The following is a 20,645-nucleotide window of genomic DNA, read 5'->3' on the forward strand; positions in this document are numbered from 1 at the left end:
TAGTTGTAACACAAATACCTGTACTTCTACTTCCTACATGCTGAACTCAAATACCTGTACTTTCTACTTCTTACATGTTGAACTCAAATACCTGTACTTTCTACTTCTTACATGTTGAACACAAATACCTGTACTTTCTACTTCTTACATGTTGAACACAAATACCTGTACTTTCTACTTCTTACATGTTGAACACAAATACCTGTACTTTCTACTTCTTACATGTTGAACACAAATACCTGTACTTTCTACTTCTTACATGTTGAACACAAATACCTGTACTTTCTACTTCTTACATGTTGAACACAAATACCTGTACTTTCTACTTCTTACATGTTGAACACAAATACCTGTACTTTCTACTTCTTACATGTTGAACACAAATACCTGTACTTTCTACTTCTTACATGTTGAACACAAATACCTGTACTTTCTACTTCTTACATGTTGAACACAAATACCTGTACTTTCTACTTCTTACATGTTGAACACAAATACCTGTACTTTCTACTTCTTACATGTTGAACCCAAATACCTGTACTTTCTACTTCTTACATGTTCCAAACAGGCTGGTTCCTCTAGTTTGAATGTGTGTTTGGCCTAAATAAAGAGCTAGTTCAAAGACTTGTTTCTTTAAATCTAAATGCATGATATGTTGTTTGTGGCAGAGCATCAACCATCTGAAGCCTCAGGTGGAGGAACTGTCTCAATCCTCCAACTCCGTCTACAGATACGTCAACAGCATCTCCACGTCTCTGAGGGAGAGGCAGGTAGTCATCAACGGTGAGGAATACTCTCTTTTATTCAGTCAAAGCGCTAAATATACTTCTGCATGATAGACATTTCTCGTATATTTTCCAAGTACTCAGTCTTCACTTTACTTTATAGACCCAAAAATCCAGGTGAAAAAGAAACAAAATTATAATATATATATATATATATTTTTTTTTCCTGAAAACAACTGCTTTGGAAAATTATAACAGCACAAGAGATAATAACATTTGTTATAATAATAAAAAATAAAAATTATAATTGTAATTTTCTTTTATTCTTTAAATGTTTTACTTTTTAATAAAAACATTTAAAATGTATATTTTTTATTATTTTTTATTACGTTTTTTTATTTTTTAAATATTTGTAATGTATCATTATTATTTAAATGATTTTATTTGTTGTTTACTCTTGAATTATTTACACTGATATGAGAGCATATAGATAGATACAATACCATTTTGAAGACTTGCAAATAGTTTTTACAAACCCCAAACCGAGGCAAATTCAAACACATCTTCCAAAAAGAAAACTACATTAAAATAACATGACCTTTGTTTATTTGATTGCATTTTTAACGAGTTGTGCACATTGTCAGTAACGCTGGTGTGTTTCCCGCTCAGATAACAGCCGGGTGGTGAGTCAGTACACCGACCGGGTGGAGGAGCAACACGCCTACATCAAAGAGACCGTGGACACCGTGTTCCCCTCCAACATCAGAGTGCTGCAGGTGAGAGAACCACAGGAAACACACTAACTGCTTCCTGTCTGACGTAAAGACCACAGGAAACATACTAACTGCTTCCTGTCTGATGTAAAGACCACAGGAAACACACACACTGCTTCCTGTCTGACGTAAAGACCACAGGAAACACACTAAATGCTTCCTGTCTGATGTAAAGACTACAGGTAACATACTAACTGCTTCCTGTCTGATTTAAATACTATAGGAAACACACTAATTGCTTCCTGTCTGCTGTCTGCTGTAAAGACTGCAGGAAACACACTAACTGCTTCCTGTCTNACTGCACTGTCTTTACGTCAGACAGAAGTCTGACGTAAAGATTACAAACACTGACACTAACTATTTACTGTGAGCAGTAAAGACTACAAACACTAATGTAAACTGCTTCCTGTTTTCAGGGCGTCCTGGAGAAGATCCGTCAGAAGATCCTGAAGCTGGAGAAGGCGATCCAGACTCAGAGGGAGGAGTGCAGGGAGCCCTGCACCACCAAGTGCCCCATCCCCGTGGTGTCCGGTAAGGCGTCCCTAATAACATCATTAAAGACGCTTAATTATTCGATGTAAAAATATGAAATAAATACATAAAAAACATGCATATTGTAGCATATAGTCAATAACAAGAGAAGCATCTTATTATATGAAAAACAATATGCAAAGGGCATATTAAACTACATGAAAAATGTAACCTGTGTGTTTCAGGTAAGGAGTGTGAGGATATTTTCCGCCGTGGAGGAAAAGACTCCCAGATGTACATGATCCAGCCCGACAGCTTCACTGCTCCGTACCGAGTCTTCTGTGATCAGACCACGCAGAACGGAGGTCAGAATCACTTCCTTTTAATATCTCCCATGTCTTAACGAGGCCTTTAATTAACATTTCTTCTTCTTTTGTTTTTATTTCCGCAGGCTGGCTTCTCATCCAGAACAGGCAGGACGGCAGCGTGGACTTTGGGCGACGTTGGGACGAATATCGACGCGGATTTGGGAACATCGCCTCCGACTCTGGGAAGGGTCACTGTCAGACTCCTGGTAAGGTTTTTCAAAATAAGAGTCAAGAGCATTTGTGAAGGGAGATGTAAGCTAATGGGTGGAAAACTGACATTATTTTAAACATATTTTAAAAAGAAATAGGGGTAAAGGCATTGTATATAATATGTTATTGTTTTTTAATATATATTTAAGTGTTTAAAAAAGTTATTGTATAGTGTATTAAATGATGATCATGCAAAAGTCAAAGTATAGTATGTAAAAAAAATAAGAAAAATCATGTAGTAAGTATAGATATGCCAAAAAAAGTAAAAGCATAGCATGTTAAATTAGAAATAAATGGTATCAAGACGTATAATCAATATAATAACTAAATAAAAAATGATTAAAATAAAAACATGGTATGGTGTTTAAAATATTAGGATAACATATAAAAAATATCACGGCTTAAGTTAAAGATCTCAGTACATTTCGAACACATTTGAGTTCCTTAATACATGTGTTTATTCATGATTTCGGGTTGTTGTTCACATCCAGAATTAGTTTGCGTTTTTTCCTTTCTCACCTGCCAGGTGAGTACTGGCTGGGTAACGACCGCATCAGTCATGTGACCAAGATGGGCCCCACCGAGGTCCTCATCGAGATGGAGGACTGGACCGGAGCCAAGGTGGGCAGCAATATTTCTATATATTAGTGTAGAAAATAAAAATAAGTCATATTGAAAAAATAGGGGAAAAACATTGTATAGTATATTGAAATATTGCCAAAGTAAAAAAACGGTATACAGTGTGTCGAAAAAGTCAAAGAAAGGTCATAGAATGTTGAAAAAAAGAAGGATAATGGTCTTCTCTCACAATATAAACTCATCTTGTTGTTTTTCCCTGCCTTTAGGTCCATGCTCAGTACCAACAGTTCACAATCCAATCAGAGACGTCCAACTACGTGATGGCGGTGGACGGATACTCCGGGAATGCCGGGAACTGTTTCCTGGACGGATCCACGGAACTGTTTGGTGAAAACCGCACGATGACCATGCACAACAGCATGATGTTCAGCACCTACGACCGAGACAACGACAACTGGTGAGTGTCCTGGTAATGCTGACGTTTTCTTAAAATAGCTTTTATAATAGTCATATTTTTCGCTCCTTTGTATGCACTGTCCCACCAAAGCACATTCATCGTGTGTGTAAACCTACTTAGCAACGACACCGATTCTTGGCAATAAAACGTAATATAGTCTGTTGAAAAAGTCGAAAAAACGTCATAGGTATAATGTGTTGAAAAAAGTAAGAAAAGAACGTCATAGTAACAGTTCCAAGGATCCTTCCAGGACACAGATTCTGATTCAGATTTGTCATGTTTTTTGTTTTCTAACCTTCTTGTGTACCAAAGCAAATCCATCGTATGTGTAAACCTACTTAGCAATAACACAGATTATGGGCAATAAATAACATCATAGTGTAGTTTGTCAAAATATATGACGAAAAAGACTCCGTGAAGAATGTTGAAAAAGTAAAAAAATGCCATAGTAACAGTTCCAAGGATGCTTCTAGGACACAGATTCGGATTCAGATTCGTCATGATTTTTTTGTTTTCTAAACTTCCTTCGAACCCATGTTTACATCCAACTGCACTTTGTATCCTACTTCTTACCATTTTTATAGAACACATATTTATTTTTAGTTTTGTAATTATCAACTGAACTGACAAACAAATGTAGAATAACTTACTTATTGAATTGTTTAAATTTGTTTTACTGCCTTGACCGTATTGTTTTTGTATTTTTATAGCAATGTTGTATTGTTTTATAAGCGTACTGTTCCATGTATCATAGGTCCAAATTCTTGTCTCTTTATATAGTATATATTCAATGTTTTTAGCTTGTATTGTCAAATGACACTTATACGGTCTGTTATGTGTGATCGCACCTTCAGGAATACTTTGAATTTCGCTGTACTCTGTGAAGTCTAATCTAATCTCGTCTCCTTGTTTCCTCTCCCAGGATCCCAGGTGATCCGTCTAAACAATGCGCCAGAGAGGATGGAGGCGGCTGGTGGTACAACCGCTGCCACTCGGCCAATCCCAACGGACGATACTACATCGGAGGAGCGTACACTCGCCGAATGGCCAAACACGGCACGGACGACGGCGTGGTGTGGATGAACTGGAAGGGCAGCTGGTATTCTCTGAAAGCCATCAGCATGAAGATCAGGCCGTTCTTCGCCTCCAGATAATCAGAGAGCATCATCAACGCACACATACGGGAAACCGCCAAAATAAAAGACAGGAGAGGAATGTGTGGCTTTAGGGTTTGGGGTCAAACAGCTTCAAAACTCTTTGTAGCTCATTTTCAAGTGTGTCCTTTATTTTAGCTGTAACCTTAAAGTTGGTGGACACACACACTCAAACACAACTTTTACTGAGAGTCTCGGCATGTGCTGATGTATACAAACATAAGCTTAAGAACAAAGTGAAATAAGAATTGATAAAAAGTAAGATTATTGTGTCATGTCTACAGGAAAAGAGAAGCATGGTACTGGTTGTGAGTGTTTGTGCTCTGTCCTTTCTCGTGATGTGTGACTTCTTCGGTGTGCAGAACAAGGACGAGTCAACAGACTGTCCTCCGCTACTCAATAAACACGTTGAGGAACATACTTCCTGTCTGGTCTGTCTGTTATTTCACTAAAGGGACTGTAGAAAACGAAATGAACTCAATGAATACTTCCTGCTACAGCCTGTCAAAATAAAACACAAAAACGTATCATGGTGAAATATGCAAAGAAGGTTTAAAGAAAAGTAATGCTAAATAATATTGTTGCTCATCTTCTACGTCAATCAAGAGGAGTACGTGGGTTTAAACTGCAGAAGAAACACACTGTCAACTTTTGGGATAACAGGCTGAGGCACAAATGGGCTTTTGTAATAATGGGCCATCGCAAAAAAGGGCGATCACAAAAATGGGCCATCAGAACAATCGGAAATTCCCATTCTTGCCGGGATAGTTTTAGTAACTAGCTTATCTAGTCAGTCAAAAGTGGGTGTTTATAAATGCTAAAGATAAGGCTTATTACAGCAAGAAGCAACAGTGTTAAGGAATACTGGCAGAAAATTACTAATACATGTTTTAAATTGTAAGTAAGGTCTTTCTTTTAAAAGGCAAAAAACATGACCAAATGTCACTACAGTGTGTCCAAACATTTTGTACAAAAATTCATAAAGTATGTCAAATATTAAAGAGAAATGTAATTATAAATATTTTTAAACAATTGCCAACAGTAAAAAGTAGTAAGGAATGTCATAATACAAATATAATGTGTATAAAACGGTCAAAATAAATATATAAATGTGAAGTTACACCACAGTAAACAGCATGCTGATTAATGGTACATTGAAACAGTTTTGTATGCTACCTGAGAAACTATTCAATAAGAGGCAGAGGTGACAGAAATGTGCAAAAGTGTGTTTTATTAACTGATCCGTGCATATACAAATAACATTTCAACATGCAGTGAGTTTATGGCTGTACAGCGAGGGAAGTCATTGTTGAAACAGTGACATAAATATTATAACAGGAAGCAGAGGAGTGTGTTCTTTATGCATTGATATTTAAATGTGTCTAGTGACAGATCAGAGAAGATTAAATCTGTCACCCACATGCGGAACCAGAGAAAGACACGGCTAATTTCTGAAGACCAAGATTATTGTAATTACAAGCATTTTAAAATGGACGGAAAAACAGTTTGAGGTGTTTTAGAAATACATTATTTGTTGACAATTAAGACAGGAAGATTGTACATATAATGACTTTAAGTTAGAGATTCACTTTGCCCCCAAAATTGCTTAAAATCATATTTTTCTTAGTTTTCCAATAAAAGTGACTCCAATTTTTTTTTATGGCAATTTCAGATTTTTGTATCAAGCAGAAAATGCATTTAATATGCAAAACTGGACAAACCACATATTTGAAATGTTATTAACCCATTGAATGTCCGTTAGTACTACCATTATAATGCTTTAGATGAGGCAACATGGGCAAACTGCACCTGCCCAGACATTAAAAGCAAAACAAAAACAAAAGATATTTATTAAATTGTGAATTGAAGCAAAAGTCATTGTTGTCACTCCTTGGTTTGGTTTAGGACCTGGTTTAAGGGTAGAATTAAATAGTTGTTTATGCACACATCAAACAAGGCGGATTAAGCTAAGTGTATTTTTTCTGTTACGTAAGTCTTAGGTGCATAACTTAAAATAAGACTTAGAATAACTACGGCCACTAGAGGTCACCGCCTAACTATTTGTAACCTCCCTGCAGTGATTCTGCTTTACAATACATGATACTGATAATATTCAAAGTGAACAGACTTTTTTGACGTGCAACATTAAGGTGGACGAAGGGCTTGGCGATATAGAGAAAATCAAATACCTTGATAATGATATTAAGAAGATATTGAGGCGTTGATTATCGGAGATATCAATAAATATCTACACTTATATTATATTTTTAATAAATAATCATTAGTTATGTGGATATAGAGACTATAATGATGATGGAGAAAACATACAACAGTCTGGTTAGTTCAGAAAATGAAATGTCTTTGCAGTCTATAAAAACAGGAGAAGACACTTATGCAATATATGATATCCAAAATCCAACGATATCTACTCAAAAATATATATCGATGTATTGCCCAGCCCTGTGTGCACGTTAACAAAGAGTGTGTTGTTGTTGTTAATAAACAGGAAAAATACAGTGAGGTGTTTATTAGAAGAGACCCTTTGAACCCCTGAGTGCTGTTAACTAATACCTTTTGAAATAGGAAGTACAGTCTTTCTTTTACCAGTCAAAAAACATGACAAAATGTCAGTTCAGTATGTCGATATAGTATAGTATGTCAAACAATGTCGAGAAAAGTAATAGTGTGCAATGATAAATCCCCAGTTTACTATGTCGCAAATATTTTTAAACAATTGCCGACAGTAAAAAGTAGTAAGGAATGTCATGGAAAAATATGAAATGTATTAAACAGTAAACAGAAATATACATTGAAACAGGTGTTATACTCTACCTGAGAAACTATTCTGTGCTGATACCTTCCACCATGAACCTGCCTCAGTGGAGCTCTTCAGTCTCGAAATCCACCATGAAGACCCGGTTCAGGGGAATGTCCTCGAACTGGGTCAAAAATTCTCTCCGGACCGTTGGGATGGATTTATACTCGGGCGATGTCGGGTGTTCGTCGACCGTCTGCAGCTTCATGTGAGGGACGTCTTCTGGAGGCGATACGACTCTCCTCCTCTGGTGAGGAGTCTTGTCCCGGGGCCTCAAGTCGGTTTGAAGTGTTTGGAAGCTGTGATGATCCACGCTGAACGGAAACACCAGCTTACAGGAACCAGAGCAGGCTCGCAGCTGCACGTCGACCTCCACCTGGAGACGGGAAAAACATGTTATTCCTCTATAACGTCAATTCTTAGTTAACATTAAGCTGTCTCTGGCTCTAACACATGTAAATGTCCCCTCTGTGGGACGAATAAAGGTTTTCTGATTCTATTGTGGTGGAGTTTTATGTTGAAGTACCCGAACATTTCAACTGTATTGATTCATGTTTTCCTAGTCAAATGTGCCATATATGAAATAAGCAAACGGTAGCTGTTGTTTTGATAGAACATTGAAATAAGGTTGAATGCAGGCTATGTAAGAGTTCAATTATAACCAATGGAAAAAGTGTATGATTGGCAACTCTTGGACCGATCGAAGTCTTTGGAAACACACTGCACAGTACCCCCTGGATTTAGCAAGTAATATAAGCGTTATATAGTGAAACCAAAATCAAGATTTAACAAAGAACCCGGCGAACAAAACATAAAGCGGAAAGAGCCCAAAACGCTCGCTAATCCTTCCAAAGATCTTGTAGCTCAAAGACTAAAACGCTTACCTACTAAAATAATGAGCTGAAAGATGCTCATACTTTTTAATTTTGGATCAGAGCACCTTTAAGGATCTAACAGCATTCTGAAAGAAGCGTTCCTGTTCATTTCTCTTACCTCTGTTCGATATAAGTCCACTAATTGTTTCTGGACGTCTCGGTTCACCTCCTTGAGTTTCAGCGACAACTTGGACGAACGTTTTCGGAGCGACGTTAGGTTCAACGCCAACACTTCGCTTTGTTCCACGAACTTCAGCTCTGAAACTGGAGACCAATGCAGACAGCATTAGTTTAAATCATCCTATCTTTATTACATGCAGATTATAGTGGTGCAAGAACGACTACTTAGTTGTTTGTTAGTGTCAAAGAGAACATAACATACCTTTCTTAATTACACATTCTTTAAATTAAAGCTAACCCTTAAAAAGGTATTAAATGTCATCGTCAGCATGAAAAATGACCTGTGTGTTAATATGTGGAGATTATCCTGCTGAACTATACGTGTACATTTCATCAAAACTTGTTTGACACAGAGATTATGTTCTGCAGTAACCCAAAATCACACGGAGGAATCCCATTGGACCAGGGAGATGCTGCCTTCAGGGTCCAACACAGACATACGACATCCCTGCACCAGTCTACCAAACATTACCAGGGACTACAGATGAAAAATAGCCTCTTGAATGACTCTGGCACATGTAAAGAGATGTTGATTAATGTGCACTGTCCCTGTTACAGTCTCACTGTGTCTGCTGACGAGGAATCTCCGGTTGTGTTTGTAGGCATGTGTCATGGCCGCCATGGACTTCTCATTCGCGTCTTCGTGCTTCTTCGCTGTTTTACACAGTTTTGTTAGTTTCCTCTCCACCTTGCTCTCCATCTGTGAGATCAAACCCTGCAGCCTGCAGCCGGAGGGGCATTTAGAAACCTGTAAAAGGGAAACACGAGGGTCAACATCAGCATCAGAATCAGAATACCTTTATTAGTCCCACAGAGTGAATTATATACTTTCATGTGTATGAAGTTGGTCCCATCTAAAGAAAAGTACTATAGAAGGTAAATATAGAAAAACATTTTCCTTTTGAGACTTTTTTCTCCTGAACCAGCCAGATTACAGAAAGACTGATACATACAGACATGTTCACTCGAGTTAAAGGGAATTAAGGTTTTTGTAAATCCACAAGGAAATACAATGAAGTGTCAGCATGGTTATGAAACTCTGAATCGCTGAAATGCTACTCTGATATATAGTTTTAATATACATTATATCATTTTATATTAAAATTGTACAAACAAATAAATATCGCAATCTGCCTGATCTTAACACTAAAGGCACATCATAAGCAAACACTATAAATACAAAAATACCAATCATTTTCATCTTTTGGAAAAGCAACATAAGAAACATTTAGGATTCATAAAAACATTTAAAAATCTTTATATATATATTTTATGAATAAATGTAGCCTTGTCATGTGGTTGTTTTTGGACTTTATTACCATATGCCTTCTAGGATGTTTTGAAGAATAAATAAGGGCACATATATACGTGGATTAACAAAAATACTATATTGGTATACTCATGATATACAAATATATCCAGTATTACAGGTGTTTGTAGAGGCTGATGATTTGCTGTCAAACTATCTCAAATTTCAGGTTTTTATTCCTCAACTAAACTTCACATTTGGTGAACGTACTTCCACCTCATGAACTATAGTTTGATAACCGTGTGTGTGTGTGTGTGTGTGTGTGTGTGTTTCTCACCCAGTCGTCGTCTGCACACAGAGGGAAGTGTGTGTGTGTCCGGCAGTGTTTCTTCATGCGTGTGTGACCTGAGGGCTGGCGGCCATCTTGTTTCTGCAGCCTTGTACAAACTGCAGAGAGAATAAATAAATAAAATAAATAATTGAGGTCAGCGCACCTTGGACCGGCCTCCAAATCAAACATGAGATAAGATGTGAAGCAAGAGAGGACACACGGAAAACACTTTATTTGGAATTAACAAACAAGTGGAACCAACATGAACTCAGGTTTTACTTTCTTAGATAAAAGATCACTTTAATATCCAATGTTTTCTCATCAAAATGGGATCAAATTACTTTTTGATTAATTCTCAATATGCTTAAGAACCAGGCAGTATAACAAAATACATAAACATTGCATAAAGAAGTGCACTTTGTAGTTTAATAGCTAAAACATGTTATTCTTCACCAAGTGTTTGTGGATATCAAACTCACAGAAATAATGTTTCATGTTAAATATGAGTCATTTAAACATTTGGAAACACATTTGTAAGCAAGGTAATTCACTACTAACATAAATGTTGATTTTTAACAATTAGAATTCTGTCGTTAAAATAAATTTTGATCCCCTTGTAAGTATTAATTATGTAAGAAAACTTCAAACATTCTTGATCTAATTTAGTCTTCCAGCAAAGTATTTAAAGAGTACATTTATTGTATTTGATAGAATCATATGTAAATATATAATTGAAGTATATTTATATGGCATACGTTTTTAATAATTTATATATATTTGTGTATTAATTAAGAATAATGCAGACCTTCCAGATACAAGTGCGTTTATTTAAAATATGTATTTATGTATTACTTCCCACTTCTAATAAAATATAAAAAATGTGATATGTAAACATCAACCTTAAATTAGATTATTATTAAAGTGCCTTTTAAAATGACGAAAATGTTTTATTTTAATTTGGAAGACGATAAAAACCGGTAAATAAAAAATGATGTATTAAAAAAAATATATATTTATCATACATTTTGTATTGATTCTCTCGATAATATTTTTTAGAATAATAATGTCTACTTTATTATAAATTAAATGTTTTTGGTATGTTTGAAAATATTTAAACCTGTTAGTCTGTGTTAGTTAAATGACGGCACACACCACAGCAGCTGAAGTGAACATTTGATCTTTATTGATTTGCAAGAGTTCATCGCTCCGTACAAAGTTGAGAAACAGGGGGAAATATTGGGAACACTTTGTGATTTTCCACAAACTCTTCTGGGATAAACAGGTCGATGAAATGTACACAATCAGGAAGAATAAACACGGAGAGATCAACAGTCTGAAGTCTGAAGTGCACGTCCTACTCTAAGCTTTTCTTTAGTCCTGCCTCGTTGCTCTTAGAGTTTAAATAAAATATTGTGCATTAAAACAAAAGCCGCCGATCAGATGAACATTTTAGAGGTTTTTTAGATCCCTTTCAGATTCCTTTCAACCAGACAGAAATACATACCGCAATGAAATCAAAGGTTTGCTTCCAACGTCAAATATGCATATTAATATGGTAGCATGTGACGTTTACTGGCAACATATTGTTAAATTATTTAGACTTTAGAATAAATCCCATTGAAGCAATCTGCCCGGCAACAGTTTTTCAGGCTCTTGTTCTTTTAAAACATTTTTATCAGTGTCTAATTAAAAAGCCGCCGATCTGACGGACATTTTGCCGGTTTGAGTTCAAAGTATGGTGCGTTTTTCAGGGGATTTTTGATAAATATCTTTAATGGTTTTGCCATGTTTTCTCTAATTACAATTACAATTTTTAAGCTGAAATGTTTTCCACGCGCCTTCGTTTGCAACTAAGTAGTGCACGGGTCGTACAATCCTCGATATGATAAATCTCGTTAAGTTAGGAGCCTGAAGTTGTTGTATTTTATCTCAGCATCTAATTAGAAAAGTTTTTATGCCGTTGTTTGCGGGTTTGATGTCAAAGAACACTGCGATCTTTTTTAAGTTAGCCGTTATTATTTATGTTTGATCTTTTCTCAGTGTGTCTAAAAAGCTGCCGATCTGATGAACATTTTAACCTTTTTCAGACTGTAATTTGTCGGTTTAAACGTCTCCCACACAACTCCGTTAGCAACTCCGTACGGTGTGGTTTTCTCCGGTTCGTACGCGCCTTTATAATAAACCCCGTTTAGGTTCGCCGCCTGACAGTCGTTGTACCACCATCCTCCGCCATACATCTCCGCGCAACTCCCCTCTGACTTATCATTATCTTTATCAAAGGTGCTGAACTTCATCCCGTTGTGCGACGACTTAGCCACCGTTAGCGAATCCCCGGCGTCTCCCGTGTACCCGGAAACGTGAATTGGATACCCTTCGTCTTCAGAACCGACTCTGATCGTGAACTCTGCGTTAGCTACGCCTCCTTCCCAATCCTCCAGCTCCACTTTCAGCATGTTCTCACCCTGATTCGTCAGGAGGTGGAGGTTCTGATTTCCGATCCAGAACTCCCCGCCTCCCGTCGCGTCAACGGACCCGAAAGCGTCGCGATATTCGGCCCAGGATCGGTTGAAGTTTAGCGCGCCGTTTTCTCTCAGCTGGACTAACACCCACCCTCCCATTATCCCCTCCTGGTGGCAGTAAACCTCCACCAGCTGGGGGGAGTCTTGGCCTCCAGGTCTGATCGTAAAAAGGCCACTCGTTTCTCCGTTCAGATGCTTCCTGTGGGCGTCGACACAATCTGCGGACAGAGGGGAAACCGCAGACCGCTAGTTAGTTCGGAGCGCTTCGGCTAGCTTCAATTTACTGCAGTAAATGGTCGCGTTCCTGCAAGACGGCAACCCATTTCTGTCAATCTGATACACATTTTTTTCCGTCTTCGGTCTCTAAAAGCAACCTCTAAAACGAGTATTTGTCTGTGAAAGCTTAAAAGTACTTAATGGGCTAACGGTCACTCTTTCTGCTTTAATGTACTGTGCTAACGGTAGCTGGAACTGCAACATGACAAACGACAAACTAATGTTATCTAGAAATCAACATTGATTATATGATATGTTTTTGAGGCAGGCAGGTTTTTTTGCTGTAACTTTATTGAAATAGGCAGTTATGAAAGTGTATTTGAACAGAACTTTTAAAAAATCACAGAAATAAACTCCTTGACTAACGTCAATGTAAATTAAGATCATCAGCATTCTTAAGTGAGAGTGGTTTTGTCGGGGGAAATTTGACGCTAATGCTTACTTTAATACATGTATTTGCAATACAATTACATGTACCCCAGTCAAAAGAATGCTAACAGCTTTTACTGCAAAATGACTTTTGTCCCAACAAACTCATGCAAATTCTTCTTCAGATTTATTCATATTTGATGTCCAGAAATACCTCAAAAACACAACAATACATCAAACAGAACATCTTGAATCTCTAGCATTAAACAATAAAAATTCCTGTGTTCACTTCATATTTTTGGTACATAAGGCTAGCTGATGCTAACGTCTAGCTGAACGCAGATTTTTTTTTATTTTTTATGTATTTACTCCACGTCCGATGTTTTGGTACCTTTTCCTATATACCCGGCCTCCCGCTCCGTACGCACGCTCTTCACACTGCGGGCGTGGAAATCGGGAACGTCTTCATCGGCGAGAGACGCCGTGAACCCGCCAAAGTCAGCGCCAAAGTCGCCGAACGGATTCCCGGAAAGCCCGGTTTTGGTGTCTAAAAGGCTTCCTTTGGTGCCGCCGGCTTGGACGATTTTAGACGAAGAGGAAGAGGAGGAAGAAGAGGAGGAAGATGTGTGTGAGAGGCTGGGGAAAAGAGAGCTGGGTCCTCCCTGGGAGAAGTCGGTCATTGATTGGCATTCGGGGCCTCCATTCATCACTTCCTCCACTCTTTCCACTGGACCATCTTTGGTTTGAACCACCGTTATCCGGGTGCTCTTGGTGCAGGTGACGTGAGTGACGTGGCTCGTACTCGGCTGTCGGAAACCATCGCCGCCACCCAAGAAATCCCCGTTTCCTCCGTGATGGGTGATAGAGGAAGAGGATGAAGAGGAGGAAGTGGATGAAGGGAAGGAAGTACCTGGGGCCTTGGAGATGGTGGCAGGGGAAGAACTGGAGCCCTCCAACTCGAGGATCAAATTCACCGTCTTCACCTGAGAACGGAGAGGAAGCATGAGTACAGTTTAATGTGTTCGGATTATGGCATTAAGTGTTTGAAGTAAATGTGATAATGCCCCAAGCTATATAAGAAAATATTGGTAATAAATAACAAAGTATTCTAGTTCGTTTGGAAATATCCTAAATAATTAACTTAACATTTCAAAAAAATATATAAATCGTATAAAATAACAAAATGTCTTCTATCAATGTTTTTTTTTATTTTTTATTTTTTTTTAAATGGGATTTGTTGAAAATGCCAGAATGGAAGGTGTGAAAGTGTGCAGGATGACGTGGTGCATCGTTCAGTCGAGGAAAGGAAGATCTTACGTCGGGGAACATGTCTTCTTTGTGCTGAGCCATCGCCTGGCCGCTCTGTCCCGATTTATAGATGCTGTCCACGATGACGCCCTGCAGCGGGCGACTCTTCATCACGTACAGCGTTCCCACCGCCTCGATGTTCTGCGCCGCCCGCGAGTCCAGCTGGTCCACCTGCAGGAAGACGTCTTTATTTAAAAAAAAGCTACAAACATGCACAAAAAACTTGCAGAATGATCGGGAATGGTAGCAAACTAATAAGATGTTCTCCATAGGAATGAATGGGAAATCGACTTTAACAGAGCTCAAAATCGCCCAACTTTGAGGTCATACAGATTCGCCATATTTTAACGGAGAGAGGTAATTCAAAGTTCAATCAGCTCTCCAGATTCTTGTCTTTGTTGGACTAAAAACGTTTTTTTGATAAATGGAACAGTTTTCTCGAAATCACAGTTTGAAAGTTGTGAATTTTTCAGCTTTGTTTCAGATTGTCACAATGGGTGTGAATGAGGCGGAATGTTCAGAGTGATGACATCATCACTTAGAGTGTAGAGGGTCATTGAAATCTCCTGAAAAAAAAGATCTTGAACCTGCTCTAAATCCCATAATATTCACTCTTTTCACATCATTTAAAATGACTTCAGACGCTAAATTAGTCAGCGTTGTCTCGATGCCTTCATCATATAAAACTGATGGACAAATCTAACCCTAAAGAGCCCTTGAGTGACAAAAACTCCAGCGGCCTTGCCCATAGACTCCCATGTTAAATGTTCGACTGGGCCTTCACACTTTAGGAAAACTGCCTCCACGGCCACATTTAACACACACAAATCACACATATGGTTCATAAGGGCACTTATTACTAAATTATTTTATCGTTACTAGTTACGGTTTTCTCAAGAAGAGGCAAAACTGTCACAGATTAACCTCAATAAAGTCGCAGACTAGGACACCCCACACTTCTACTTATGTTTTAGCACTAGTCACACAGTTAACAATTTTCCTAGGGGTTTTTTCTACTTTTAGAAGTTGGATCTTGTACAAATAACATAATTTATCCCCTCGAAGCTTCTAACTGCGTGCACCTTTTAGCGTAATCTTTGTAAGACACATTTAGATGTCGTTGAAAAGCTTCTGTCTTTAACGCCCTCACCTGTTTCTGCAGAGTCAATAAGCTGTCCTGGTCCACGTCGTGCGTGGCGTAGGTTTGGCAGGATCCTTTGCAGGAACGCAGCTTAATGTCGATGTCGATCTGACGGAGGGGAAAAGAGGTTAAAATAAAAGTGTCTTCAAGCACCAAGTCTGCATGAACTCTGGGAGTAAACACAACAACACACCCGGCTGCCAAGATGTGTTTTTGTAGATAATTAATTAAAGAAAAACGGACATTAATATGACTTTTTCATAAATACTGAAGCAGCTTTTGAGCCATGTCAGGGTTTAGGACTCGGATACAACTTTATAAATACTATAATAACGTATTTCCAGTACCTCCAGTGGGATTATATATATTCTCCACAACACACATACCATAAATTAAGGTATTATATGAAGGTATATATATATTTTCATATACCTCCAGCTGTGTGTTTCTTAGACTATCCACACTATAAATACCATAAATAAAAGTATTATATGAAGGTATTATGTGAAGGTATTCATATATGTATATATTCAGGTACCTCCGGTGGGATTTTAAATATTATCTGCAGTATAAATACTATAAATGCAGGTATTATAAAAGGTATTCAATCAAGGAATGTGTGTATTAGTACCTCAAGGCGCTGCATGTCGTCCACCTGGTCCTTCACGCGCTTCTTCAGCGCCGCCAGCACCCTGAGCTGCTGGTCAATCCGGATCTTCATGTCCGTGATCCTCGTCCGGAGAGTCTGAGCCAGGTCGAAGTAGCTGTTGTCGTTTCCTGAGAAATATCATTCACCACAATTATTTAGAAGACTTAAAATAATATATAAAAGTATATATCTAAGATATATATAACCCTCCTGACCTGAATCGAGGGTGAGCTTCTCCTTCAGGTAGTCGTAGGTCTGCTTGGAGACCTGGTCAGCTGATCGGTGTTTGGCCCGGTTCTGATCCAGGAGGCTGCGGATCTTCTCGATTTTCTTCAGCGTGCCGTGGTCGTATTTATCCAGAAGACCCTGAATCCTGCAGCCGGACGGACACTTTGAGCCCTGAAATCATAATAACAATATTATTAATAATAATACATTGGCTTTTTCTAATGCTCAAAGACCCTATCATCGTGTGTTGAATAGGTTTGTGTGCATGGAAATGGTCTTGAAATGCTAAATTCCGGAACATAGTGATTTCATTAGCTTCTATTGGCTAGTGCTCTAACACGTTGTACGTGACATCTCTAAGCGATAGACCAATCACAACAGAGTATTCTAGAAGTAGAAAGAATGATGTTATATATATAAAAACATAATAAGTAAAATGTCCAAATATTATAAATATATATATTATATTTTATATGAACTGTACCCATTGGTCGTCGGTGCAGAACGGCCACTCTTTCTCCGGCGCACATTTATCAGATCGAGTTCCCTGCTCCACGGGACGAGCCCCTCGGGGGTCCACCAGAGGCTGGGCCTACACACACACACACGATAAAAAATTCTGACATCCTTATAGTAGTTCAATAAAGAGGTAATAATTAATTTAAATGAATGTAACGCCTTTAAAGAGTTTTTAAGGATATGTAACACAAAGCAGATTATAAAATAAATCCTAACATTTTGTAAATAAAGTTCCCTAAATGTCCAGATGAATCAGATTTCTTAGTCAGATATTTGAAAGTGTCTCACCAGAGTCGAGGCCACGCATAATAAAGTGAGGAAGACGAGGTTCTTCATCTTTGCGTCTCTTTTGCAGATTTCTTTCTGAATGTTCCTCTGAAGCCGCTGCAGGACATTTCAACCCTTCTGCGGGGGGTCAAAGGGCGCTGGTGTGGGGGTGTGTTTGTCGTGAACACACACACACACACACACACACACTGAACACACACTTACTGGCAGTGACAAACAACTGACAGGAACATCACGAGCCGTAAATGATTACTCAAGAAGCGACAAATCGACAAAATAAACAACATTTTCTGGGTATTTATACATGACGCATCCTTAAACCAACAACAACGAATGTGCAAAAAGAACAACAAATACTGTTAAAAATATTAATTGTTTCTTTACCCAATTTAATATCATTTTCCTGCATTTAAATACATCTAGAAAATAACGAAATTATAATGAAATGAAATTGAACTCCTGGCTCTTTTGGGGTTTTAACAAAGTGAATAAAAACACATTAAATTAACTATTTGATCATCAAACGCAAACAAAACATAATTGTATTTTTAGCTTCTTTTATTTTGTCAGCACAGAAAAAAACAAGAGACACATTTCTTCAATAATTGTCGAAGCAAAAGGTCATTATTTCAAAAATAAATTCACATTATTAAAACTCACTAATGGCTATTTAAAAAATTGTAAACTAACGGAATTTCTACAGAACATTTTGAGCGTAATACTTGAAGTATTTGAGACGTGTGGCGCAGTGGGTTGTGCGTTGGTGTTGGGATCAGGGGTCACAGGTTCAAACCCCACTCCAGTCAGCATGTCGTTGTGTCCCTGGGCAAGACAAATTGCTCCTGTGGGGATTGCCCACAATATTGAGTATGTAAGTCTCTTTGGATAAAAAAAGCGTCTAACAAGTGACATGTAATGTAATGTAAAAGTATTTAGAGAACTATGGAGGTATATGTATGACTCACATTATACAGATGGGACTACAATGCATTATTGGATATTTCACTGTTTCTCAATAGAAAGCAACAGAACTGTCACATTTGTATATAAGTTAAAGTAAAGTTTAACGTTATACAAGTGGGACACCCAGTGGTGAAAATAAGTATTACTCCATGATAAAAGAAATAACAATTTTGTAAGTAAATGTTAATATAATCAGGAAAATGTACTTTAGTTGTAACATATTCAATATAAGATTATTATTATTATTATTAAGCAAATAATATTTAAAATTATCTTTAATGTTTGACTGACTGTAATAGAGTAATTTTAGGGGGTTTAATCTATTGTATAAAAGTTTATTGTAATTCCTATCCTCCGGTTTTTTAATATGTAAATTAACTATAGTCATCCAATGAATATAGTGAAGCTAATGTACAGTATTTCCCTCTGAACTGTAGTGGAGAAGAAGAATAAAGTTGCATCAATATAAAGAAAACTTCACATAACTAATTATTATACTCAAGTAAATGCACTTTCCACCACTGGTGACAGTTAAAATTGTATCTTCTGAACAGAGATATTTTTCTTAAGGTTTTTTATCCAGAGTTTCTTTCTGGTGAGTCAGCTGGTGGCTTGTTTGGTGCTGATGGAGCCTGAAACGTTTCTTACAGACGTCGCACTCAAAGGGTTTCTCTCCGGTGTGAATGCGTTTGTGCTTGGCGAGGTTGCTCTTGTCGGCAAATGTCTTCCCGCAGCAGTTACATCCGTAGGGTTTCAACCCGGCGTGAACTAACAGGTGATTCTTTAGGGCCACCCTCTGGGAAAAGCACTTCCCGCACGTTGTGCAGCGATGTGGTTTCTTCGATGTCTCGACGCACTTGTGAAGAAATACAAAAAAGGATAAATATTTAAAAGAAAAACACTGCATAACTTCCACAGATTAAATGTGTAAATTTACAAATTTTTCTCATGGTGTCAGCTACAAAATATGGCCTTTATTTAATTAATGAAGAAGTATTAAATAATTTAAATGAATTAAAGCTTTTTAAGAGTTTTTAAAGGATCCCGTAATACAAAGCAGATTATAAAATAAATCCAACTATTTCGTCAATAAAGTTCCCTACACTTCCAGATAATTCAGATTTTGTTGTCTCATTCAGTTTGTAAAAAGTGTGAAGATATTTCTGATCAGAATCAGACTACCCTTATTAGTCCCACAGAGGGGACATTTACATTGTTACAGCAGAAAAGAGCCAAAAACAGCTTAATGTTACTTAATAATATTTAAAAAATGTCTCACCAGAGTTGAATCCACACATAATAGGGAGGAGCGTTTTTGTTTCTCTTCGTGAGCGATCTGGTGTTTCTTCAGCGCCGACGAATGACCGTAACTTTTCCCGCACTTGTCACATTTGTACGGTTTCTCACCCGTGTGGCTTCGCACGTGTGAAACAAGATGCTGAAGGTGTCGGCATCTTTTCCCGCATTGAGAGCAGCAGAACGGTTTCTCCCCAGTGTGAATCCTGCTGTGCTTCTTCAGATTACTCCTCTCACTAAAGGCTTTGGAACAGATGATGCATTTGTATGGTTTCTCTCCAGAATGAGTTAATTTATGCGCCGCCAACGACTCTCGGATCCTGAATCGTTTCGGACAAAGCGAGCATCCATACGGTTTCTCTCCCGTGTGAATGCGCTCATGTTGCTGTAGTCTCGCCAGCTGCTTGAAGCTTTTCTCGCATTTGCTGCATCCGTATGGTCTCTCCTCCGAGTGACTCAGCATGTGTGATTTCAGATCTCCTTTCCTGGAGAAGGATTTTCCGCATTGCTCGCATATAAACGATTTATCCTGTTCAGAAGTCACCTGGTTTGCGGTTTCTCTTGTTTTGATACAGTTTTGTCGCCGGTGTCTTGTTAAGTTGCATTTCTGTACGAAGGATTTCCCACAATCCTCACAGCGGTGACTTCGAGGCTCGGATGCAGCTTCTTGCTCGTCCTTATCTGCCATTTTTTCAGTTGTCGAGTCTAGAGAGAGAAGGGAAGAACTGCAGTCAATATTCACAGTTTTTGGCTAGAAAAATAGTGGCAAAAAAAGCACATTTTTATCCAAAGCGACTTACAATAAGTGCATTCGACCAAGAAGATACAAACTTGAAAAATAGAATCAAATAAGTACAGGTTTCATAGAGCCAACCAATTTTCAGTGCTACTCAACTAGCTTT

The 20,645-nt window shown here is 38.0% G+C and overlaps 4 protein-coding genes across 4 annotated transcripts; 1 reads left to right on the plus strand and 3 right to left on the minus strand.

Annotated features, from left to right (window-relative positions):
* Window positions 1–668: 668 nt before the first annotated feature.
* Window positions 669–5,157, plus strand: fgb (fibrinogen beta chain; the record flags this gene model as incomplete). The annotated part of the gene is made up of 8 exons (XM_010773598.1): window positions 669–783; window positions 1,395–1,501; window positions 1,915–2,029; window positions 2,215–2,334; window positions 2,421–2,543; window positions 3,074–3,168; window positions 3,393–3,583; window positions 4,506–5,157. Coding segments are annotated over 8 exons (1,098 nt in total), but the record flags the coding sequence as incomplete, so codon positions are not given.
* Window positions 5,158–7,613: 2,456 nt separating this feature from the next.
* Window positions 7,614–10,279, minus strand: LOC104947551 (fibrinogen alpha chain). The gene is made up of 4 exons (XM_010773599.1): window positions 10,262–10,279; window positions 9,172–9,355; window positions 8,546–8,691; window positions 7,614–7,928 (listed from the first exon to the last, which is right to left on the minus strand). Exons 1-4 carry the CDS (start codon window positions 10,277–10,279, stop codon window positions 7,614–7,616), a joined length of 663 nt encoding a protein of 220 aa, XP_010771901.1.
* Window positions 10,280–11,354: 1,075 nt separating this feature from the next.
* fga (fibrinogen alpha chain) lies at window positions 11,355–17,872 on the minus strand. Its single transcript, XM_010773596.1, has 8 exons — window positions 17,485–17,872; window positions 17,162–17,269; window positions 16,665–16,848; window positions 16,432–16,577; window positions 15,810–15,908; window positions 14,669–14,830; window positions 13,743–14,334; window positions 11,355–12,924 (listed from the first exon to the last, which is right to left on the minus strand). Exons 1-8 carry the CDS (start codon window positions 17,530–17,532, stop codon window positions 12,233–12,235), a joined length of 2,031 nt encoding a protein of 676 aa, XP_010771898.1. The 5' UTR covers window positions 17,533–17,872; the 3' UTR covers window positions 11,355–12,232.
* Window positions 17,873–18,343: 471 nt separating this feature from the next.
* Window positions 18,344–20,444, minus strand: LOC104947549 (oocyte zinc finger protein XlCOF19-like). Its single transcript, XM_010773597.1, has 2 exons — window positions 19,727–20,444; window positions 18,344–19,303 (listed from the first exon to the last, which is right to left on the minus strand). The coding sequence occupies exons 1-2, from the start codon at window positions 20,429–20,431 to the stop codon at window positions 19,013–19,015; spliced, it is 996 nt and encodes a 331-aa protein (XP_010771899.1). The 5' UTR covers window positions 20,432–20,444; the 3' UTR covers window positions 18,344–19,012.
* Between the last annotated feature and the right edge of the window lie 201 nt (window positions 20,445–20,645).

Source organism: Notothenia coriiceps, unplaced genomic scaffold (genome assembly GCF_000735185.1).
Source record: "Notothenia coriiceps isolate Sejong01 unplaced genomic scaffold, NC01 NC01_scaffold00012660, whole genome shotgun sequence".
NCBI lineage: Eukaryota > Metazoa > Chordata > Actinopteri > Perciformes > Nototheniidae > Notothenia > Notothenia coriiceps.